This window comes from Zosterops lateralis (genome assembly GCF_965231275.1).
Source record: "Zosterops lateralis genome assembly, chromosome: 20".
NCBI classification, from domain to species: Eukaryota; Metazoa; Chordata; class Aves; order Passeriformes; family Zosteropidae; genus Zosterops; species Zosterops lateralis.
In genome coordinates, this window is record NC_139780.1 from 6729549 (window position 1) to 6746895 (window position 17347).

The 17347-nt window shown below is 41.4% G+C and overlaps 1 protein-coding gene across 3 annotated transcripts in view; it reads left to right on the forward strand.

The window, feature by feature from the left end:
• Window positions 1–17347, forward strand: part of MAPKAP1 (MAPK associated protein 1) — an 80323-nt gene that overhangs the window by 2151 nt on the left and 60825 nt on the right. For all 3 annotated transcript variants that reach the window (XM_083875618.1, XM_083875620.1, XM_083875619.1), the window contains exons 2-4: window positions 7622–7946; window positions 10967–11056; window positions 14045–14193. In XM_083875618.1, the coding sequence (XP_083731744.1) occupies window positions 7688–7946; window positions 10967–11056; window positions 14045–14193 (498 nt within the window). In that variant the 5' untranslated portion in view covers window positions 7622–7687. The remainder of the gene's footprint in view (window positions 1–7621; window positions 7947–10966; window positions 11057–14044; window positions 14194–17347) is intronic.

A 17347-nucleotide genomic window follows, 5' to 3' on the forward strand; every position in this document is an offset into this window, starting at 1 on the left:
CTTTCTGGTTTGTTCAGTTTTTTAAGTTTGAAGCTTGTATAGCTTGTTTATAAAATTTATTAGGCTTTTTAGGCTCTTGAATAGCACACTTAGAATTATGAAAATAGAAGCTCTAGTCCAATATTCAAGCAGTCCTGGCCTGTGCTTCCATTCTCCACTCTACAACAAGATATTTTATTTATCACAGAATCCCAGAGTGGTTTGAGTTGGAAGGGAGCCCAAATCCCATCCCACTCCACCCTTGCCATGGGCAGGGACGCCTTCCACTGTCCCAGGCTGCTCCAAGCCCCAATGTCCAGCCTGGCCTTGGACACTTCCAGGGATCCAGGGGCAGCCACAGCTTCTCTGGGCACCCTGTGCCAGGGCCTGCCCACCGTCCCATGGAGCAATTCCTTCCCAATATCCCATTCATCCCTGACCCCTGGGAGTGGGGAGCCATTCCCTGTGTCCTGTCCCTCCAAACCCTTACATGTAGTGTCTGTCTCTCCATCTTTCCTGTAGACTCCCTTCAGATGCTGGTAGGCTGCATTTAGGTCACTCCTGGGCCTTCTCTTCTCCAGGCTGAACAATCCAAATTCTCTCAGCCCTTCCTCATAGCAGAGGTGCTCCATCCCTCTGATCATTTTTGTAGCCTCTTCCAGACCCACTCCAACAGGTTGATGGTCTTTAGGGATGTTCAAGCTCAGTGAATTTTAGGCATATGAGTGACAAAAGGTGTTCCATGGAAAAGCACCTTTGTTGAAAGTGTTCCTTCCCAGCTTTCTGTGCAAAAGTCCCGTCAGCTTCACCTTCTCCTGGACAGGGACTGCCGTTGCCCTGAAAAAGAGTGTTCAGCAGGAATAAAAGCAAAATGAATGTTATAATGTGTTATTTGCAAGGCCCTCTGGTATTGTTTTTTTTTAAAGCCAGCAGAAGTTAAGCCTCAAAGAAGAACTCAAATGCTCATATATTTTTTCTGGATAGTGATTCTCCTACACGCGTGCTGTGAAATTGGGTCCCGGGGGTTCCGGGGTTGTGGGTCATGCCAGTGTGACACTGCAGCTGTGGTGGATGTCAGGGAATGCCTGCAGACAGCATGGAAAACCAAGCCTAATCAGAGACATTAAAAATTAAGCGAAGTGTTTGCACATATTTAGATGAGGCAGAGCCCAGGCAGGATGCGGCATCTCGGAGCGGCCTCGATCGCAGCATTCAGCACAATATCTGAATGAAAAATGACAACACTTTGTCATCTGTTCAAATTGATATTGCACTCTCGGCAGTGACAGCTGAAAAGGCCCACAGGTGCCATATAAAGAGGTGACCATGTTGTCATATTTCATTTAGGCATCCCTCTGCAAAGCCATAATTACCTAATTAGGTTGTTAATTAGGAGATTAGCATTTCGCTGTATTGATAGAATGCTCTTTGCAGGCACGAGTCTAGATACAGATTTGTCTGCCCTAATTTATAATCTCTGCATTTTTTATTCTTATTTATTTGCTTAAAATCTTGATGCAAGATTTCTCAGGTTAGCAGAGATTCAACTTGTCTGCAATTAAACAAAGATTGGACAAGATCAGGAAAGAGAGGACTGAACACTTCCCATACATACCCCAATATTTTCTCCCCCCATCTAAAGCTCAGTAATTAAAATATTGAAATTGGTGTCATTTGCATCCTGATTAGTGTGACAACGAAAGTATAGCCAAATTCCAAGCAGTTCAGAAATACAGAGCTAATGCCAGATTGATTTACAGGTCTGGAAATGAAGAAATAATTTGTTGGAAGTTGTGCGTAATGTAGTGTTTGCTCATCATAACTTCCCAATTCCAGTCTCTTGTGAGAGAGCCTCTTTGTGACTGTAAATGATTATTTCCTTTTTAATGATAGGACCAGAGTGTGAGTGACAGCTTCTGCAGATAAGTATTTACTCTTAAATGCACTTGAGCTTTTGCTGAAACATAAACTTGAATGTTCATATATTTCAGTTCACTTTCCTTTATCCTGCCTGCCCAGGATCTGTCTGTGTTTGAGGGGGTTGATTATTTGTGCTGCTGCAAATGCAGATAACCAGAACCATTTCTTGTGCAATTGCAGACAGAAGTTGACTGGGAAATTATTTCATATAACCTGAATCATAAATTTTGAAGTATGTACGTGCTGTCCTTTTCCTGCTTATGTGATGCTGAGGGAAAAATCAATTTTTAATTCTAATCTGCCTATCTTTTTCATTAGTTTTTAAAGATCACTTTAAAGAGCTACAGTCAAGGAGGTGTATGAGTACAGGGACTATGGAAACCCTTGAATGATAACATGACCTGCAATGGTATATAATTTTTCCAGCTTGCTATGTTTTAAGTTTGTTAGTAATTGTCTTGGATTCAAATTGTACCTTCCACAAGTTGTGTCTTTGGAATATTTTTGTTTACTTTGAATAGGGCTTTAATTATTTATTGCTTCCTTAAGGAGGATAGCAATTTAAACACATTAAAATAAACAAACAAAAACAAAAGCTACAGCTTTGCAGAACAGGAGGAAAGATCTTTTTCCCCTGCTTCTCACTTCTTAATTCTAGAATTTAGAGAGGAAGATACATTGCAGGAATTGGCGTGAGAGTTTTGTGAATAATTTGGAACTGCTTTTAGCGATTTGAACTGGAGGAATCTTAAAATCATTCTGTTAAAATTGGTGGAACTTCAAAGTTGTAGCTCTTTCCTGCAGCAGAACATTTTTAGTTGCTGACAGCTTTCTCTGATTTTATTGTTTCTTGGAGCTTATTTAGAGGTCTGTGTATTTCAAAGCATGAAAGGCAAAAATATAAACCCTTCATGTGAGGAAAATATTTCCTGTAAGATGCCACAGAAAGGTGGCACTGGCTTGTCAGTTTAGGGACACATCCTTCTGTAATAGATGTGCTGGTACCACAGGGCATTTGGTGGATCTGGAAGGTTCTGACCTGAAGCCTGTGAACTTTCAGGGGCAGGTACAGCATGTGAAAGTGCCTGTTTGCTCTGGTGACACTTCACCGAGCAAAATCCATAGCTCTGCTGGAAAATGTGTCAGGAGCTGCTGGAGGGAGCAGTGCTGGGCTCAGTGGGTTGCAGGGAGGGGCTCTGCCCCATGCTGGTGGGTGTGGAGGTGAGGCACAGTGCACCAACTCTTCTTCTGGTGTGGGGGAGTGACAGGGACGAGCCACCTTGCATTGGGCAGTGAGAGCGATGCATTTTGTCAAATTCTACTGTGTACATAAAAAAAAAAAAAAAACCCAACAAAACAAAACAAAACAAAAAAAAAAAAAAAAAAAAAAAAAAAAAACAAAAAAAAAAAAAAAAAAAAAAACCACCAGAAAATCCATTCCAAAATAACTGTGTTTTCCCCAAAGTCAGGAAAGCTGCACTCAGCACTTTTCACGCTCAAGGTCAAACGTTTCCTCTGCAAACAGCAGTGAGCAGGGGCTGACACATGGTTGCAGTCCCACCAGGCAGTGGGTCCAGCACGGAGCGTGGTTCCAGCTGTGCCTGCTGCTGTCTGTGCTGACACGTGGTGGGCCACACGATGGATGGGGACAGTGGCAGCCACGAGGTTCAGCTTGTCCTTTCCCCTAATCTCACACTTGCTTTGATATCTCCTTGTCACCTCGTGTAGGTTAACATGCAGATATGATACTCTGTGTGGGGTGTTTGGTGGGGAAACAGGAAAGTGAGACAATCTTGATTTAAATAATTGCAGTACATCAAGCAAGCAGGAGGGTCACAAGAACAGTTAACGTGTTGTGATGATGAAGCTGCCTCCCGAAATTCAGCTGTGTGTTTAAGGTACAGCCTGTATAGCTGCAGATCTTTTTCCAAGACCTTTGTGTCACCTCCTGGGAGCGGAGTCGTTTGTTAGCACACTCTGCATTCCTCATTGTATGCCGGGTTATGAATGAGCCTGATCTGCATAAAGCCCTGCTTCCCTTGCTGGGAGAGTCTATCGATGCCATAAATATAGCCGTGGGGTACTGGAAGAGGAATACTGCTGATAAAAATAGTAGACTGAGATGCAGCTGTCTGATTCTGCCACAAAGTTCCTGTGAATCCTGGCGAGGCATTCAGCCTCTTGATGGTGCAATTTGACATCTTTGGGGATGTTCTGTAACTGCACCAGGCTGGTGGAGGGCTGTGCTCTGGGGGCCTCAGGGCAGGGCAGAATCACAGCAATAGGGCCAAGGAGGGGAGAGGGAGCATTCATTCCTGGGGTGTTGATCAGACAATGTGCAGAGAGTTAGATAGGTGAATAATAAAGATCAGGAAGAAAGTGAAGATCTCTGCCCACCTGTGTGATAAATCACAGGTATTTGCCAGTCAGTGCATCATCGAAACCCAGCCTGTGGATCCTGTTGTACAGTAATGCCAAACTCTAAAATTTTGAAGATTTCACACTGCTGTCTTCAGTTTTAGTGTTTGCACAAAATATGTTTGACAGCTGCCTGCAAAGTGGTTTATTCTATAGTAGAATATTATTTCTATAGCACAAGCGTTAGAAGAATATTTATTTTTTGTTTATGATTAAAGAATGTATAAGATGCTGATGCTTAGAAAGTCGCTGAGTTCTGTTGGATTCAGCTCCTCCGTGAGGATATGGTGATGGTGTGTGGGTGTAGGAGAGCAGAAGGGGTGTGCTGGCAGATCTCATCAGATCTAGAAATTGATTTTGGATCTGTGATTTTTCTGGAACCTTCAAGGTGTTTGTGTAAAGGTTTGCAAGACTGAACTTTGCTTCTCTGAGTTCTCTCTCACTGGAAGTCACTGTCCCTCAGAATGGCTCTGTGCCTTTATCAACAGGAGGAACTGGTTAGAATTCTGTAGGCTACAACTACTAAATATAGCATCAAACTTGAATTGAATTGGGGGGTCTGAACTTTTTTTTTTTTCTCATGAAGGATATTAACTGTTCAGAGAGTTTCCAGTCATCGTTAATGCGTTGATAAATTCGCTTTAATGTATCTTTTTGAAAATTCTGAAGAGGAGGAAATAAAAATATGTCTGTGTTAAACTTGTAGAATTTCCAGCACTTTCTCAGCATTCAGGTTGATGGGAAGGGTGGTTGCACATGTACAGTTGGGAAGAAGCTTGGCTGATTTAGCACACGACTGTTAATGGCAGGAAGTCGGGGTGCACAGTATAAAGGTAAAACTCTCGCATCTGCTGTTACATGTTGTTAACTCCCTCAGCAGACATTAAATCATTTCAAGTACAATAATAGTGTGGGAGGTAAATTAACTAACCATTAACAATCTTATAAATACATAATTAACATGCCAACATTTATATGACACATTGATGGGGCAGCAGTAATTTTTGATTGGGAGTTTACAGACCTTTCCGACGCCTGAGGCTGTTGCTTATTTAAACAAGTTTTTGCCAATTGCAGGTACCCACGGCCTTTCCTAATCAGTGAGTAGAAATAATTCCATTTAAAGAACATTCCCAACACGTGTTTTGGATGTCCATAAGCTGTACTTGGTTGTGACTGTTTTTGGAGCCACGCTGTGCTGGTCACACTGGTGCAGGGTCAAAGCCCTGGAAACATCCATGGCTGTCTTGGGGTAGGGCATTTTCCTTTTGGCTTCTCCCTTGGAGGACAGTGAGACCTCCCTCAGGAGCAGCCCTACTTGCTTTGATGGAAAGAGTCAGAAAATTAAAACTGAGTGTGGAGTCGTGGTGCTGCTGAGGCTCTGGAGATCCCACCCAAACTCCCACCTCCAGGCAGGGCCAGCAAAGCTCCAGGCTGTGCCCAGTTGGGCTTTGAGGGTCTCCAAGGATCCTGCTAGAGCAGATTTCACTAATAGCATAATTTATTACAATGTATGGTAACAGTAGTGTATTAATAACCAGCAGCATGTCAGGTTTGTTTCTCTACCGTTCCTTTATTGAATTTGTTTTTGCTGCTGGATCTGTTGCTTAATGGGATACTTCTAAATTTGTGTATATTTTTTAAAGCAGATAGGAGACAGTCTCTGAAAAAAACCCTCCAATATTTGTAGTTAAGGGAGAAAAAAAGTTTAAAATTCTGAAGGCTGTAAGTCTCTATTTATTGAGTGTTGTCATCAGTGGATGCTGATGTTTGCTGGGAGAGAGGATACAGGTAGGCATGGAGGGTTTGCAATCTACAATAAACCTTCAAAAATTTTGCTTTTGTCATGGTTAGATGAGGGTCCAAATGCAGATTTACTTTTGCTTCCAACTGTCTAAATGCAGAATCTGGCCCCTCTGTGTTGGTGCACCTTTCCCCTTGGGAAAAAAAGGGGACATGGCAAAATGCATTTGCTGGTTCTGCAACAAGCCTGGCTGGTCCTTTCTTTCTCTTCCCTGTGTTACAATATCCCAGGAGAAGGCCAGCTGCCTTTAGCAGATTTTCATGGGATATGGCTTTGTGTGAGTTTAACAGCAGTTTTGCAAGCAGCAGGGACAGGGGATTGCTGGTGTTTCTGAGTTCAAAATCCCAAATACACACTCACAGAGCTCTGTAAAGTTAAGATGTTTTTCCCTGATTAGAAAAGCAGTGGGGATTTCAAACTTCTGGAATTTACATCTAGTCTTGCCTTCTGTGTGAGCTCAGACCCAGCCCCCTCAGGTGGAGGTGTCCCCGTGGCTCCTGCCACTGTTCATTGACACACTCACTGTGTGAATGGGAATTTTTATTTTTTTTTTTTCTGTTTAGATTCTTTTCAGCAGGTAATTTTTTGATCCAGCTCACCCCATAGGTCCACTGTCAGCTTTGGGAGGTGGTGGAGTTCCTGGAGCAGGACCAGGCAGGGCATGGAGCTGACCCTTTCAGAGTCAGCCTGGGCTTGGATTAGATTGACATAACTACAAACCCACAGCTACAGAAAAATCAGATAAGAATGCGAGCGTGGTTTGGATTTTGTGGTTTGGGGTTTTTTTTCCTTTTCCTTTTTGCCCTCTACTTTGTTTCAAAAGGCCACTTGAGTGCTCTGAATGAAGTATCTTAGGTAAGTGGCAATTACTGTTCTTAAAGTGCTTTAGAGCTCAGGCATGTGGTATTTGGTCACAGAGATTTCTGAGTTACAGCAATTGCCCTGTGTGAAGCACCATGCAGCAGCAGATATTCAGTATTCTGCCCTGAGGCACTAATCACTTAACGTTTAAAGTTATTCCTGGAAATACAAAACCTGAAGAGGGTCTGTAATAAGGTAGTCAAAAAGTTGATGTGTAGAGGCAGAAACAAAACAGTAATACGGTTATGATGGGTGAAAAGAAATCCAAAACCCTGTTGGTTTTTTAAATGTATGAGTTGGAATAGGCGGATGTTTCTTGCCATCCTGGTGTGCGCAGCACTGTGGGGTTTTTGCCTTACAGCAGCCCACAGTGTGGTGTAGAGTACTGGGACCTCTCTGTGGGTCTCTCTTGTGTTCTGTTGTCCTGGGACTCAAGTTTCAAGCTGTCCTCCAAACCCCCTATTCCTGGAATGGATCTCAGCAACCAGTGTAGCCTAAATAAACTGGAGCAGAATAAACAGTTTGCCCTAAGTCAGTCAGGGTTTGTGCATCCCAAACGGTGACCTTCTGGAATGGGGGTCTGAGCTTTGTGTGTTTGAAGTGGTTTTGTTCCTAAAATGTCGTGTACATTGTTCCTAGGTACGTGTGTCCATGAGACAAGATGGAGAGAAGATAGTAGAGTGAAGGGGTGGCCTTGTGGACAGAATGGCTTTCCTGGACAACCCAACCATCATCCTGGCCCACATCCGGCAGTCGCATGTGACCAGCGATGACACGGGGATGTGCGAGATGGTCCTGATCGACCACGACGTGGACCTGGAGAAGTTCAACCCCTCCTCAGCACATGGGGACAATGGGACAGAGCCACAGGGGAGCAATGGGGACACTCAGGGCTATGTATACTCCCAATCAGTCGATATTACCTCAAGCTGGGACTTTGGAATCAGAAGACGATCAAACACAGGTGCGTGGCGTTAGCAGCAGTGCAGCAGCACTGGCCTCTCATATCCAGCTTCCCTCAGTCTGGTTTGCTTGGACAAACCAGAGCTTGGTGCCTGTCAAACTTCTTTTATAATGTTGGGGCCCTTTTATAGAAGGATACGTAATGATTCAGTTACTTCAGTGTGCTGTCAACTGAGCCTTAATTGCTGTTTTACCTATTCCTGTACAGAGGAACATTGAGGTAGTCAGTTTTATATATATAAAAAAATTCAAATTGTGAAGACATCAAATCTAAATCTAAAGTACACGAGCAGTCTTTGATATCTCTATTGTTACTGTCTGGAGGGGTGTTAACTTTTGAACAGGATAGTTATTTTCTGAGAAAAAATCTGCCTAGTGAGGCATCAAATGTATTTGTTATAAAAGAGAGGAATGAAGTTTGATGTGAGCCAGCAAAGGGAATGATTTGTCTGTATTTTGTCTCCTAAAGTTTTATTTCCAAGGTAAACCTTGAGCTAGGTTTTCAGGTGCCAAATTATAAAGTTTAAGGGTGAACACCTTTGCAAAATACACTCATTTTGTTGTGACTGGCAGAAAGCTCTCTAATGTGGTGTTTCATGCAAGGAGTATCCAGACTTCTGCTTGAGGAATATTATGAGCAGGAGTTCTGTGAGGTAAAATATAGATGAGAAGGTCGGTGTGCAGTGGTCAGTACTGACCTCTTTTTTTCTGTTTCTGTATGTATTTTTTAAAATTATTTCTGCAAGTATTATAACACCACCTAGAGCCCAGAAAGCACCTCTGTGCTCTGCATCACCAGGAAAATGTATGTAGTGTTGGAGATACTGAAATGCCTTTTACAAGTAGGAAGTTGTGAGAAGCTCCAGAAAAGCTGGGGCAAAGAGTGTGATTTGGAAATAAAGAGATTAGAGCCCAACATGACAGGAAGGAGTGATGAGAATCCAGGGTGGCAGCCTGCTCTGGGGCTGGGGGAGTTCAGGCCATGGTGCAGCTCATGAGGAGGGAGAGGCAAAGTTGGAAGATTTATAGAATTGCTCCAGAATATGATTCTGAAGGATCATTTCACCCAGGGAGCAGACTGATGGAATACTCTCCATTTGAATTACAGTTTGAAGTCACCTCAGGTGCCAGCTGGGGACATATTCTAAGGCCAGGGCTGGAGCAGATCTTTTGCTCAGCTCTGGGATGGCAGGAGGGGTCAGTGCCAGGTGCTGGCTGGGGGGGAGCAGCAGAGGCTCAGCTCCCTGCTGATCATTCAAGGAGCCACAACTGCCTTTGCTCAGTGACGTTTTTCACACCAAAAACTTCCACTGGCTGCCTGTGATAGTGAGCCTTGAATAATCCACATTTCTGATGGTGCTGGACCATTCCATCTGATTTGGCACTGCTGTCCCATGATGAAATGGTCATTTGTGATCAGCTGCAGGTGGAGAACAGAATGGAGTCAGGGAGGGTGATGACTGTGCTCTTGTACATTTGTTTTGACGGGGGTGGAAATATCAAACAGGATTAAAACATGCATTGTTCTTGTTTCTTGTCTATGGTTTCTCCTTTATCCTTTGTTTACCTGTTCATCCAACAGATCTTTTATGAGAGCTCGTTTGGGAAGAAAGGGTTTTGGAAGGTAATTTTGAGCTGCAGTGTGCACAGTGACTAGTACAAATGTGGCACAATAAAATATCTACGCTACAACAGTGTTTTCCCAATATTTAAACTTATGAGGAGGCATATTTTTCTTATTTCATTAAGAGGATGCTACTTAGAGGTATTCAGGTTCTAGCATCATGTTGACTTTAATGGGTGATACTTATCAAAGTCCCCATTTGTGCTTGTACCTCAAACTGCTTGTTACAGCTGTTCAACCTCAAAGGAGTATTTTTTTAATCAGTTCCCTGATTGACAGTTTTTATGAGAAAAAAATTGCTTCCTTGTCCACAATTCAGTTCAAAAACCTAAATGTGAAAGAATAATAACAGAAGGGATAGAAAATATTTATTAATGTTTTTTAATTGCTGAAAAGGCTCAGAGAACTCCAATTGTATCCAAAAAATGTCAGAGTAATTTAGCATTTTAGAATCTCTTCTACAAACCCATTTTAGTTAATGAATTATCTCAATACATCAAAATTGCTAATATATCCAGCAAATTGTTTCCTTCAGGGATCAGCACTGTTAGTTCTACTTCCCAGTCTAATCTGCTCCTTTTGAGTGGACACTTCACGATATCTGGTCATTGTCTTGGGTGGCTTCCAGCGGGATTTTTCCCCGAGGAAGCTCTTACTGTTAACACAAAAGGTAATCTAAGTTGTTGTCTGGTACCCTGGGCTGCAAGTTCTTTGCTATCAGAACTATTTGGGGCTTTTTTTTTCCAACCATATTTTGAAGATGGAGTCAAAATATATGTAAAGAAATATTATATTCATTTTAGGATTTGACTAATGTTGTGAAGATACAAATCATTTATTTTACTACCTATAAACTGTTTCAGCCTACTGAAGAAAAAGCTGTGCTAATTTATATCGCTTTGACATTTTATAATTTTCATGATTTTTAGATAAAGGATTTTATATTTAAAACTTTAATAGTCTAGTCTGAGTTCATTTATCTTTAATTTTTGAAACGGGTAGAGTAATTCATAACAGTAATTTTATTCCTGTAATGTAATATTCACTTCAGTTCATTTGTGCATTAAAATTCCTTTAAGACCGTTATTAATGATTTATATAATGAAATGTCATATTAATCACAGAAGTTTTCACATTTTATTATTCTCTTCCATGTTAATACTATCTTTATGATCTCTATTAATGTTTTATATCCTCTAATTTCAATTATAAATCAAGAACATTTTAATGTTTTTGTTGGTATTTGCTTTTCAGGGGTGCCACCTTTAAAATTTTATGACTTCTTCCCCTACATATGCAGTATAAAACATCTTTATTCATATAAAGGTAGTTAATTATGTCTTTGTTTATAGTAAACTTTCATTGACAAACTTATAGTTGTAATATTTCTTTTCAAGCTCAGAGACTAGAACGTCTGCGGAAAGAGAGGCAAAATCAAATAAAATGCAAAAACGTTCAGTGGAAAGACAGAAATACTTCTTGCTCAGGTAAAAGAAAAGATCTTTTATTTTCCTGCTGGTTTTATTCCTGCCTTTGATGGTTATAACGTTTACAGATTGTGATTCTCCCCCAGGGTTTCAGGGAATGGAGGAAATGCCAATTTTTTGTGCTGTCCTGGCGGTGCAGCCATGGCCAGGGCACTCCATGGTGCCAACAAAGTAAAGAAGAACAAAAAGTGTTGAACACCCAGTTTGGCCTGAAGCTGTGGAGTGGCTGCTTTGGGTTTTGCACTGGGAGGCACCACTGTGGTGTTAGTGTGTTTGTCACCTCAGGGTGTCCTCAGGACAGAGCTCTGGGGGCACTGGGGGACAGGACATGGCTCTGCCCCAGGGCAGGGACTGCCAGGTGTCTGCACTCCAAATGCAGCATCACTGTCCCCATGGGACTCCCCAGCCATTTTCAGCAGCATTTGGTGCACTGGGTGCCGTGGAAGATTTTATAGAATTTACTTGTATAGAGTATTTTTGTAGCTCTTTTTTAAGTAAGGTGTGAATCTTAAGAAATAAAGAGTACATGTGTGATCTACTTAAATGCAAGCATAATAAATGCTGGCTTAGCTTATCTGGCCTTTCCTTGGTAAAACTATTATCACTGATTTCTCAAAAAATATTAAATTCTATTTTTGTTAATTATATAATTAAGTATTTGTGAGTGAATGTTCTACATAGTTTAAATTGTAATATATGAAATTAAAAATCTGTCTCAATTTTCCTATTTTAGAGCTCAAGCTAGTTTCTATTTCTGTTGTATTTGACACACATTCAAATCTTTGTATGCTCTATCATGCCTACTTCTTTCAAAATTTGTGTATATCTTAATGAGGTCCCTCTGTAATCTCCCTTTTTTTTTGCCTAATTCCTCATATCTCTGTGGCTGTCATTTGCAGAACGTTCTCCAGCACTCTAATATCTTTTTCAGAGTGAACAAAGCTGCTCACATGAGCAGCACAGTCGCACTAATCCTTAATTCAGTGTTCAGCTGTGTTGGATACCCCTGTTAATGCATTCTGAAATGTTTTTGCCTTTCTCCTTCTGTAAGCAGAGTTGTAGGTTTTAAAGGTTAATCTACCATAACCTCCAACTCTTTGCTCAATATTTTATAGCATTTGGCCAATGATGATGCAAATCTCTCTCCTGTGTCTCCTGCACTCTGAGCTGGCTCGGGCTCCACGTCCCTTTCCCTCCCTGCTGCCCTGCAGACACTCATCATCTGTCCCCAGCAGTCACACTTGTCCCCCCTGAGCAATGTGCTGCCGTTGCAGGCAAATGGATCAGTCCCTGCCTACTGCAGAACAGATTTAAATGAAAAAATAAATAAGTTACACAGAAACTCCAGGCACTCAGTGTCTGTTGGCAGCGCTGATTTTCCTTCTCTGCTTTGCCACTGAGATCTGAGTGTTTCTCCCTTCCTTGCATGAGCAACTGCAGCAAGGAGAAAGAGCAGCCCTTAAGGATATCTTCTGTACCTTTACATCTTACACTCCTTCATTTCAGAGCATGTAAAATGTATCAAGGAAATTTATCAATATATCAAGGAAATCCTTCCAAAGTCTTGCATTCAGCCCCTACAGAATAGCTGTAGCTAAAAACTTGCTTTTTCACTGGTATGAGTAAAACCATTGTATTGGATTCCAAAGTCCTTTCCAAGTGCCCAAGAATTACTAGTTAAAGGTAAAACGCCAGCATAATGCTTTAGATTTTAAGAAAAAACAACAGGTGTAAGAGCTAGTTGAAAAACCCAAACAACCTAATGGAGTTAAAGTGGCCACATTGAAAAGGATTAAATCAAGCTTTTTTGGTTAATTGCAGCCTCTCACAAGCCCACTGGGGATCTCTCAGTGCCAGTATTTAGCACCTCTGCCAACTGCCTGAATTTTAAGGCAATCTGCTGATAAAAATAAATGGAGCTTCTGACTAGCTATCATTTGACAGGTTTTAATTTTGCACTCTAAGAAATGAACCGACTCCCTGCAGATCAAGTTCCGGGTCATTCAGCCTTGGGAACAGTTCTATTTCCCTGGAGAAGCAAGATGTAAATCTGTGAGCTGTGAGGGAATCCAAGGGCAGGAGTGCTGGGCTGGGGTTGGTTCTGGGCAGTGATTGATGGAGGTTGGGGGCTCTTGGTTCCTGGAGCAGATGTCCAGCTTAAGTCACAGCTCCTTGCAGATGAGACCCATTGGTACTGATGTGCTGAAAGACCCCAGGCTCTGTCCTGGTTTCATAGTGGCCTTGTAACATAAGAACCCCTATTTTTTAGGGGTTTTTAAAGTATTCCTGTAAATTGGAAGTTGAGTTGTTGCTGGAAATTCAGCTGTGCACTTTCTTCACACAAAAAGGCTTTTATGACACTTCAGAGGCCTCAGACAGACCTCCTGAACTTGGATCCCCTTTGTTTTTAGAAAGTTTTTTTGTTTTTATTGTTCAGATTGTTGATCTGGCATGGTAGCTTCAGGTTTGACATTTTTATGAGGGGAGGCTGTATTCAGTCTGCCATGAGAAGTCAAACCTGCAGCAATGTCTCCTGGGCTGAGGTGTGGTGCCAAGGCTGCAGCTGCAGCAGTGCAGTGTCACTGCAGGGCCATGTGCTGCTGTCCTCTGCTGTGCCATGTGCTTCAGGCTCAGTTCCTTCATATTCCCTGCTCATTTAGGAGAAGGTAGGCAAGCAGAAAGACCAGGAATGTGTCACTCTCTTGATTGTTATCCTGACTCAAGTGGATCTTATACTGGTCAGTTCTAGTCTTTGTATAGGAAAAACTCACCTTTTTCTCAGCTTAAACAGGAGCATCATTCAAACTTCTTAATGATTTCGTATCTTTGGGCTGTGAAGGAGTGGTAGATCCTGCCCTGCTGAAGCAGTTGTTTATTTATTTATTTATTTTATTTTGTGCTCCCTCTTATGATGTTATCTCTCTGTGGTGAGCAGCAGCCTCTGTACATCTTCTCATACAATGCCTCTGATCTCTTTCTGACCTGCAGCAGAGGAGCTGAGCTCACTGTTTGAAAAGAAGAATTTCCGAGTGAAATCCCCGTGTTCTGGGAAGCAGTCAATCCTCTCTGTGAGACTGGAGCAGTGTCCACTGCAGCTCAACAACCCCTTCAACGAGTACTCCAAATTCGACGGCAAGGTGAGTGACCAGGGGGCCCTGAGGCACTGCTCCTGGCCTTTGACTTGTGCAAGCTGCAGTCAGACTTCACAGTGGCCAGCAGGTATTGGCAGTGGTTATCTAGAAACAAGCAATATGGTGCTTCCAGGCTCAGGAGAACCATTTCTTCTGTTTTCATTACAAAATTGTGGATTGACAATTAGGCTTCTCCACCTTGCTATTCCCTTCTCCAGCAGGTTAGTGAGATGCACCTTTATTGTGAAAGAGTCTTGGGATGTCTCTCTAGAGCTGATGATGACACCCTTTGTATAAATGATTGATTATTTGGCATTTAAAAAAAAGCCAAAACTGTTCTGTCTATCCACATCACAGCACTTGCTGAATATTCTATGATTCATGTCTTTGTCCTCAGTGCTCTCCTGGCAGTGGGAGAAGCCGTGGTGTGTTTTGAGGGTGGAGAGATGAAGTATCAGTAGGTCAGTATCCCAGGCAAAAAGAAGCACTGATCAATGTATGTCTGCACGAGTGCTCATTTGTGTAACACAGGGAGGAGATTGGCTGCAAAGCTGGCAGTTCATGGGGGTCAGGAGATGGATCTGGTGTCACTGAGACTGGGGGATAAATGTTTTCCCTCTGCTCCATATTGTCAAATATTTTTCTCTGTCATCAACTCTAGAAACTGAAATACAAACATTGGTGTGATAGATCATTGTCATATTGTTCCAAAACAAGTATAAATACTTCACAGATCTGTTTTCTACTAGATTTGTTTGTGGAATCTCCTGTGGGAGGATGGAGTTTGAGCTTCATTACCATCGTGATGGAAGAATTTCATATTCTGTTAGGTGTTCTTGAAGTGGAAAGTCAGATCCATAATTCCACTGACTTTTCTAGGAGTATCTGGAATATTTGTGAAATGGTAACCTTTAGACTATGAAGTTCGTGTGCAAAAGATCCTCTATTGTGATTTTATATTTATTAGCCTGTGGCAATTAGTGCTAACTCAGGTTTTTAAAATTCCTGACCTCATAATGAGCGACAGCAGCACTCCCAGGCTGGCAGCACCAAGAGGCTTTTTTTACTAAACTCCAGGTTTGTTGTTCTTGTGCCGTGAAATTTCAGTTGGGCAAACATTTAAATGAACTCTCATGTCATCTATAGGGAAAGTAAAAAATCAAATAGTTCTTTATTAAGAGAATTCTGTTATAAGTCACTCACATCCAAGTCTTGTTTCTCAAAAACTTGAGAAACTTCAGTGTTTTTCCTTCCCTCTTTGATAATCCAAGCTAATCTTTACTGTATTAATTGTGGCTGTTTATCATGAACATCTTAATTTTCACCCATTGAAGTCAGATACATTTAGCAGGTGTTTGTCCACTTGTAGCAAGTTGCACTCTACGTGTCGGTTTGAGGGGTTAAGGAAATGCTTCAATGTCACTCAGTATGAATTATCTCAGTTCTGATCTGCAAATCAAAATATCTTCTTTACAATCCAAAATAACTGAATGGGCATTTTGTTAGAGTATAATCTCACTCTATTAATTTTAACACCATTGTTTCTATTACTCTGTTTGTGTATCAATAGTTTGCATTAAAAATTTATTCTCTATAGTTCTGTATGTATTATCTAGTTTAATGCTTGGCTGACCATCTGAGATATAGAAGAAACATATCCAGTTGTGAGTTATTTTACTTCAGTTCTCATGTATTTTCAGTCAGTAAAAACCAAAAATCATTGAGCTTTTAGAAATTATTTTTAATGACATATCATATGTCTTCTATTTATTTTTTATTGATAATAGATGAGCAGTATTTCACAGAAATATAATTCTTTCTGGGACTAGGCCATGACTTATTTACATAATTAAAGCTGTGTGTCTCTGGGGGAAATGGTACATAATTGGGGAGAGGCAGGGGGATGAGGAGGGGCTAGGGGCCTAATTAAATAGGTTTTGAAAAAATACCCTGCTTAATTATGTATTTACTCAGGGGATCACAGTGGCTTTCAAATCTTTAAGACTATAACCAGGCCTTTGGTTTGTACATTTGAATTTGGTGATGCAGATTTCAGGTTGCTCAGTAACACTCATTTTTTGGTGCAGTGTCTGTGCTCCTCATCCTGGCTGGTCTCACCTAGAGATCAGATAAATTCTCCTGGGCTCCTCCTTCCCTAATCCTCCCCTGGATGTATTGTTTTCACCTTTTCAGTTCAGATCAGAGCATGTCATGGGCTGTAATGCCAACCACGCCAGTGTGGGCAATGCTCACATCTTGCAGGTGTTTCCTGCCAGATTTAGTGTCTTTTTCATAACCACTTCTGATTTTATGAAATAATAAAATTCTAAAGCACTCTAATTTCTTCCTGCCCTGATCACTTCATTAATTATCAAAACAGTAGAGAATATGGCTTGTGAAATACAGCTACAGTGGAGGCATTCTAAGCAGCTCAGGAATCCACACAACTTTTCCCACCACTACCCAGGACAGATTTGTGGTTTCCTGTACACTGTAAAACTTTAGCTCTTAACAGAAGTCACACATACAGGAACTACTCTCAACTCTTTCTTCAAGTTTTTCCTCTAATAGTTAAAGTAAACCTCAGCTCTGGACCTGTTTTCATGTTTTGTGAAGCACATGGGTTGTACTTCTTGGTTAACAAATACTCTATCTTCTTTCTAAGAATTTTGTATTGAAAGTACTTTTAGTTCTTTGTAATTCCTTCAGGTGTCATTGGGATAGAAAATTACTCGAAGGCTTAAGAAATCACTGGCCAAATTGATTTCTTTTGTCTGCATGCAAATTATCACCCATTTGATAAATAAATTTATGTATATTTCTGATTACAGGACTTGGAAAATTAAGTTTTGACAGCTTATATTTCCAACTTGCTGAGTTTTAATAATATTGGGAACAAAAGACTGAGGGTAAGACAGAGCTTAAAGTCCTGTCCAGGTACCACAGGTGACACATAGGTGTGGTGGTGGCTCATTTCAGTGACTCAGCTGAGCTTCAGGATGTTCAGGCAGGACAGAGGTGCAGAAGAGAGCAAAAATCTAAGGAAGGAATTGTTTTGCTCTAGAGTAAACTGGAGTTACAAGGCCAAAAGCCTTTCCTACAGGCAGACCAGATTTTCTCAAGCTATTTTTATATCTGCTGGCATGACTAGCTGCAAATG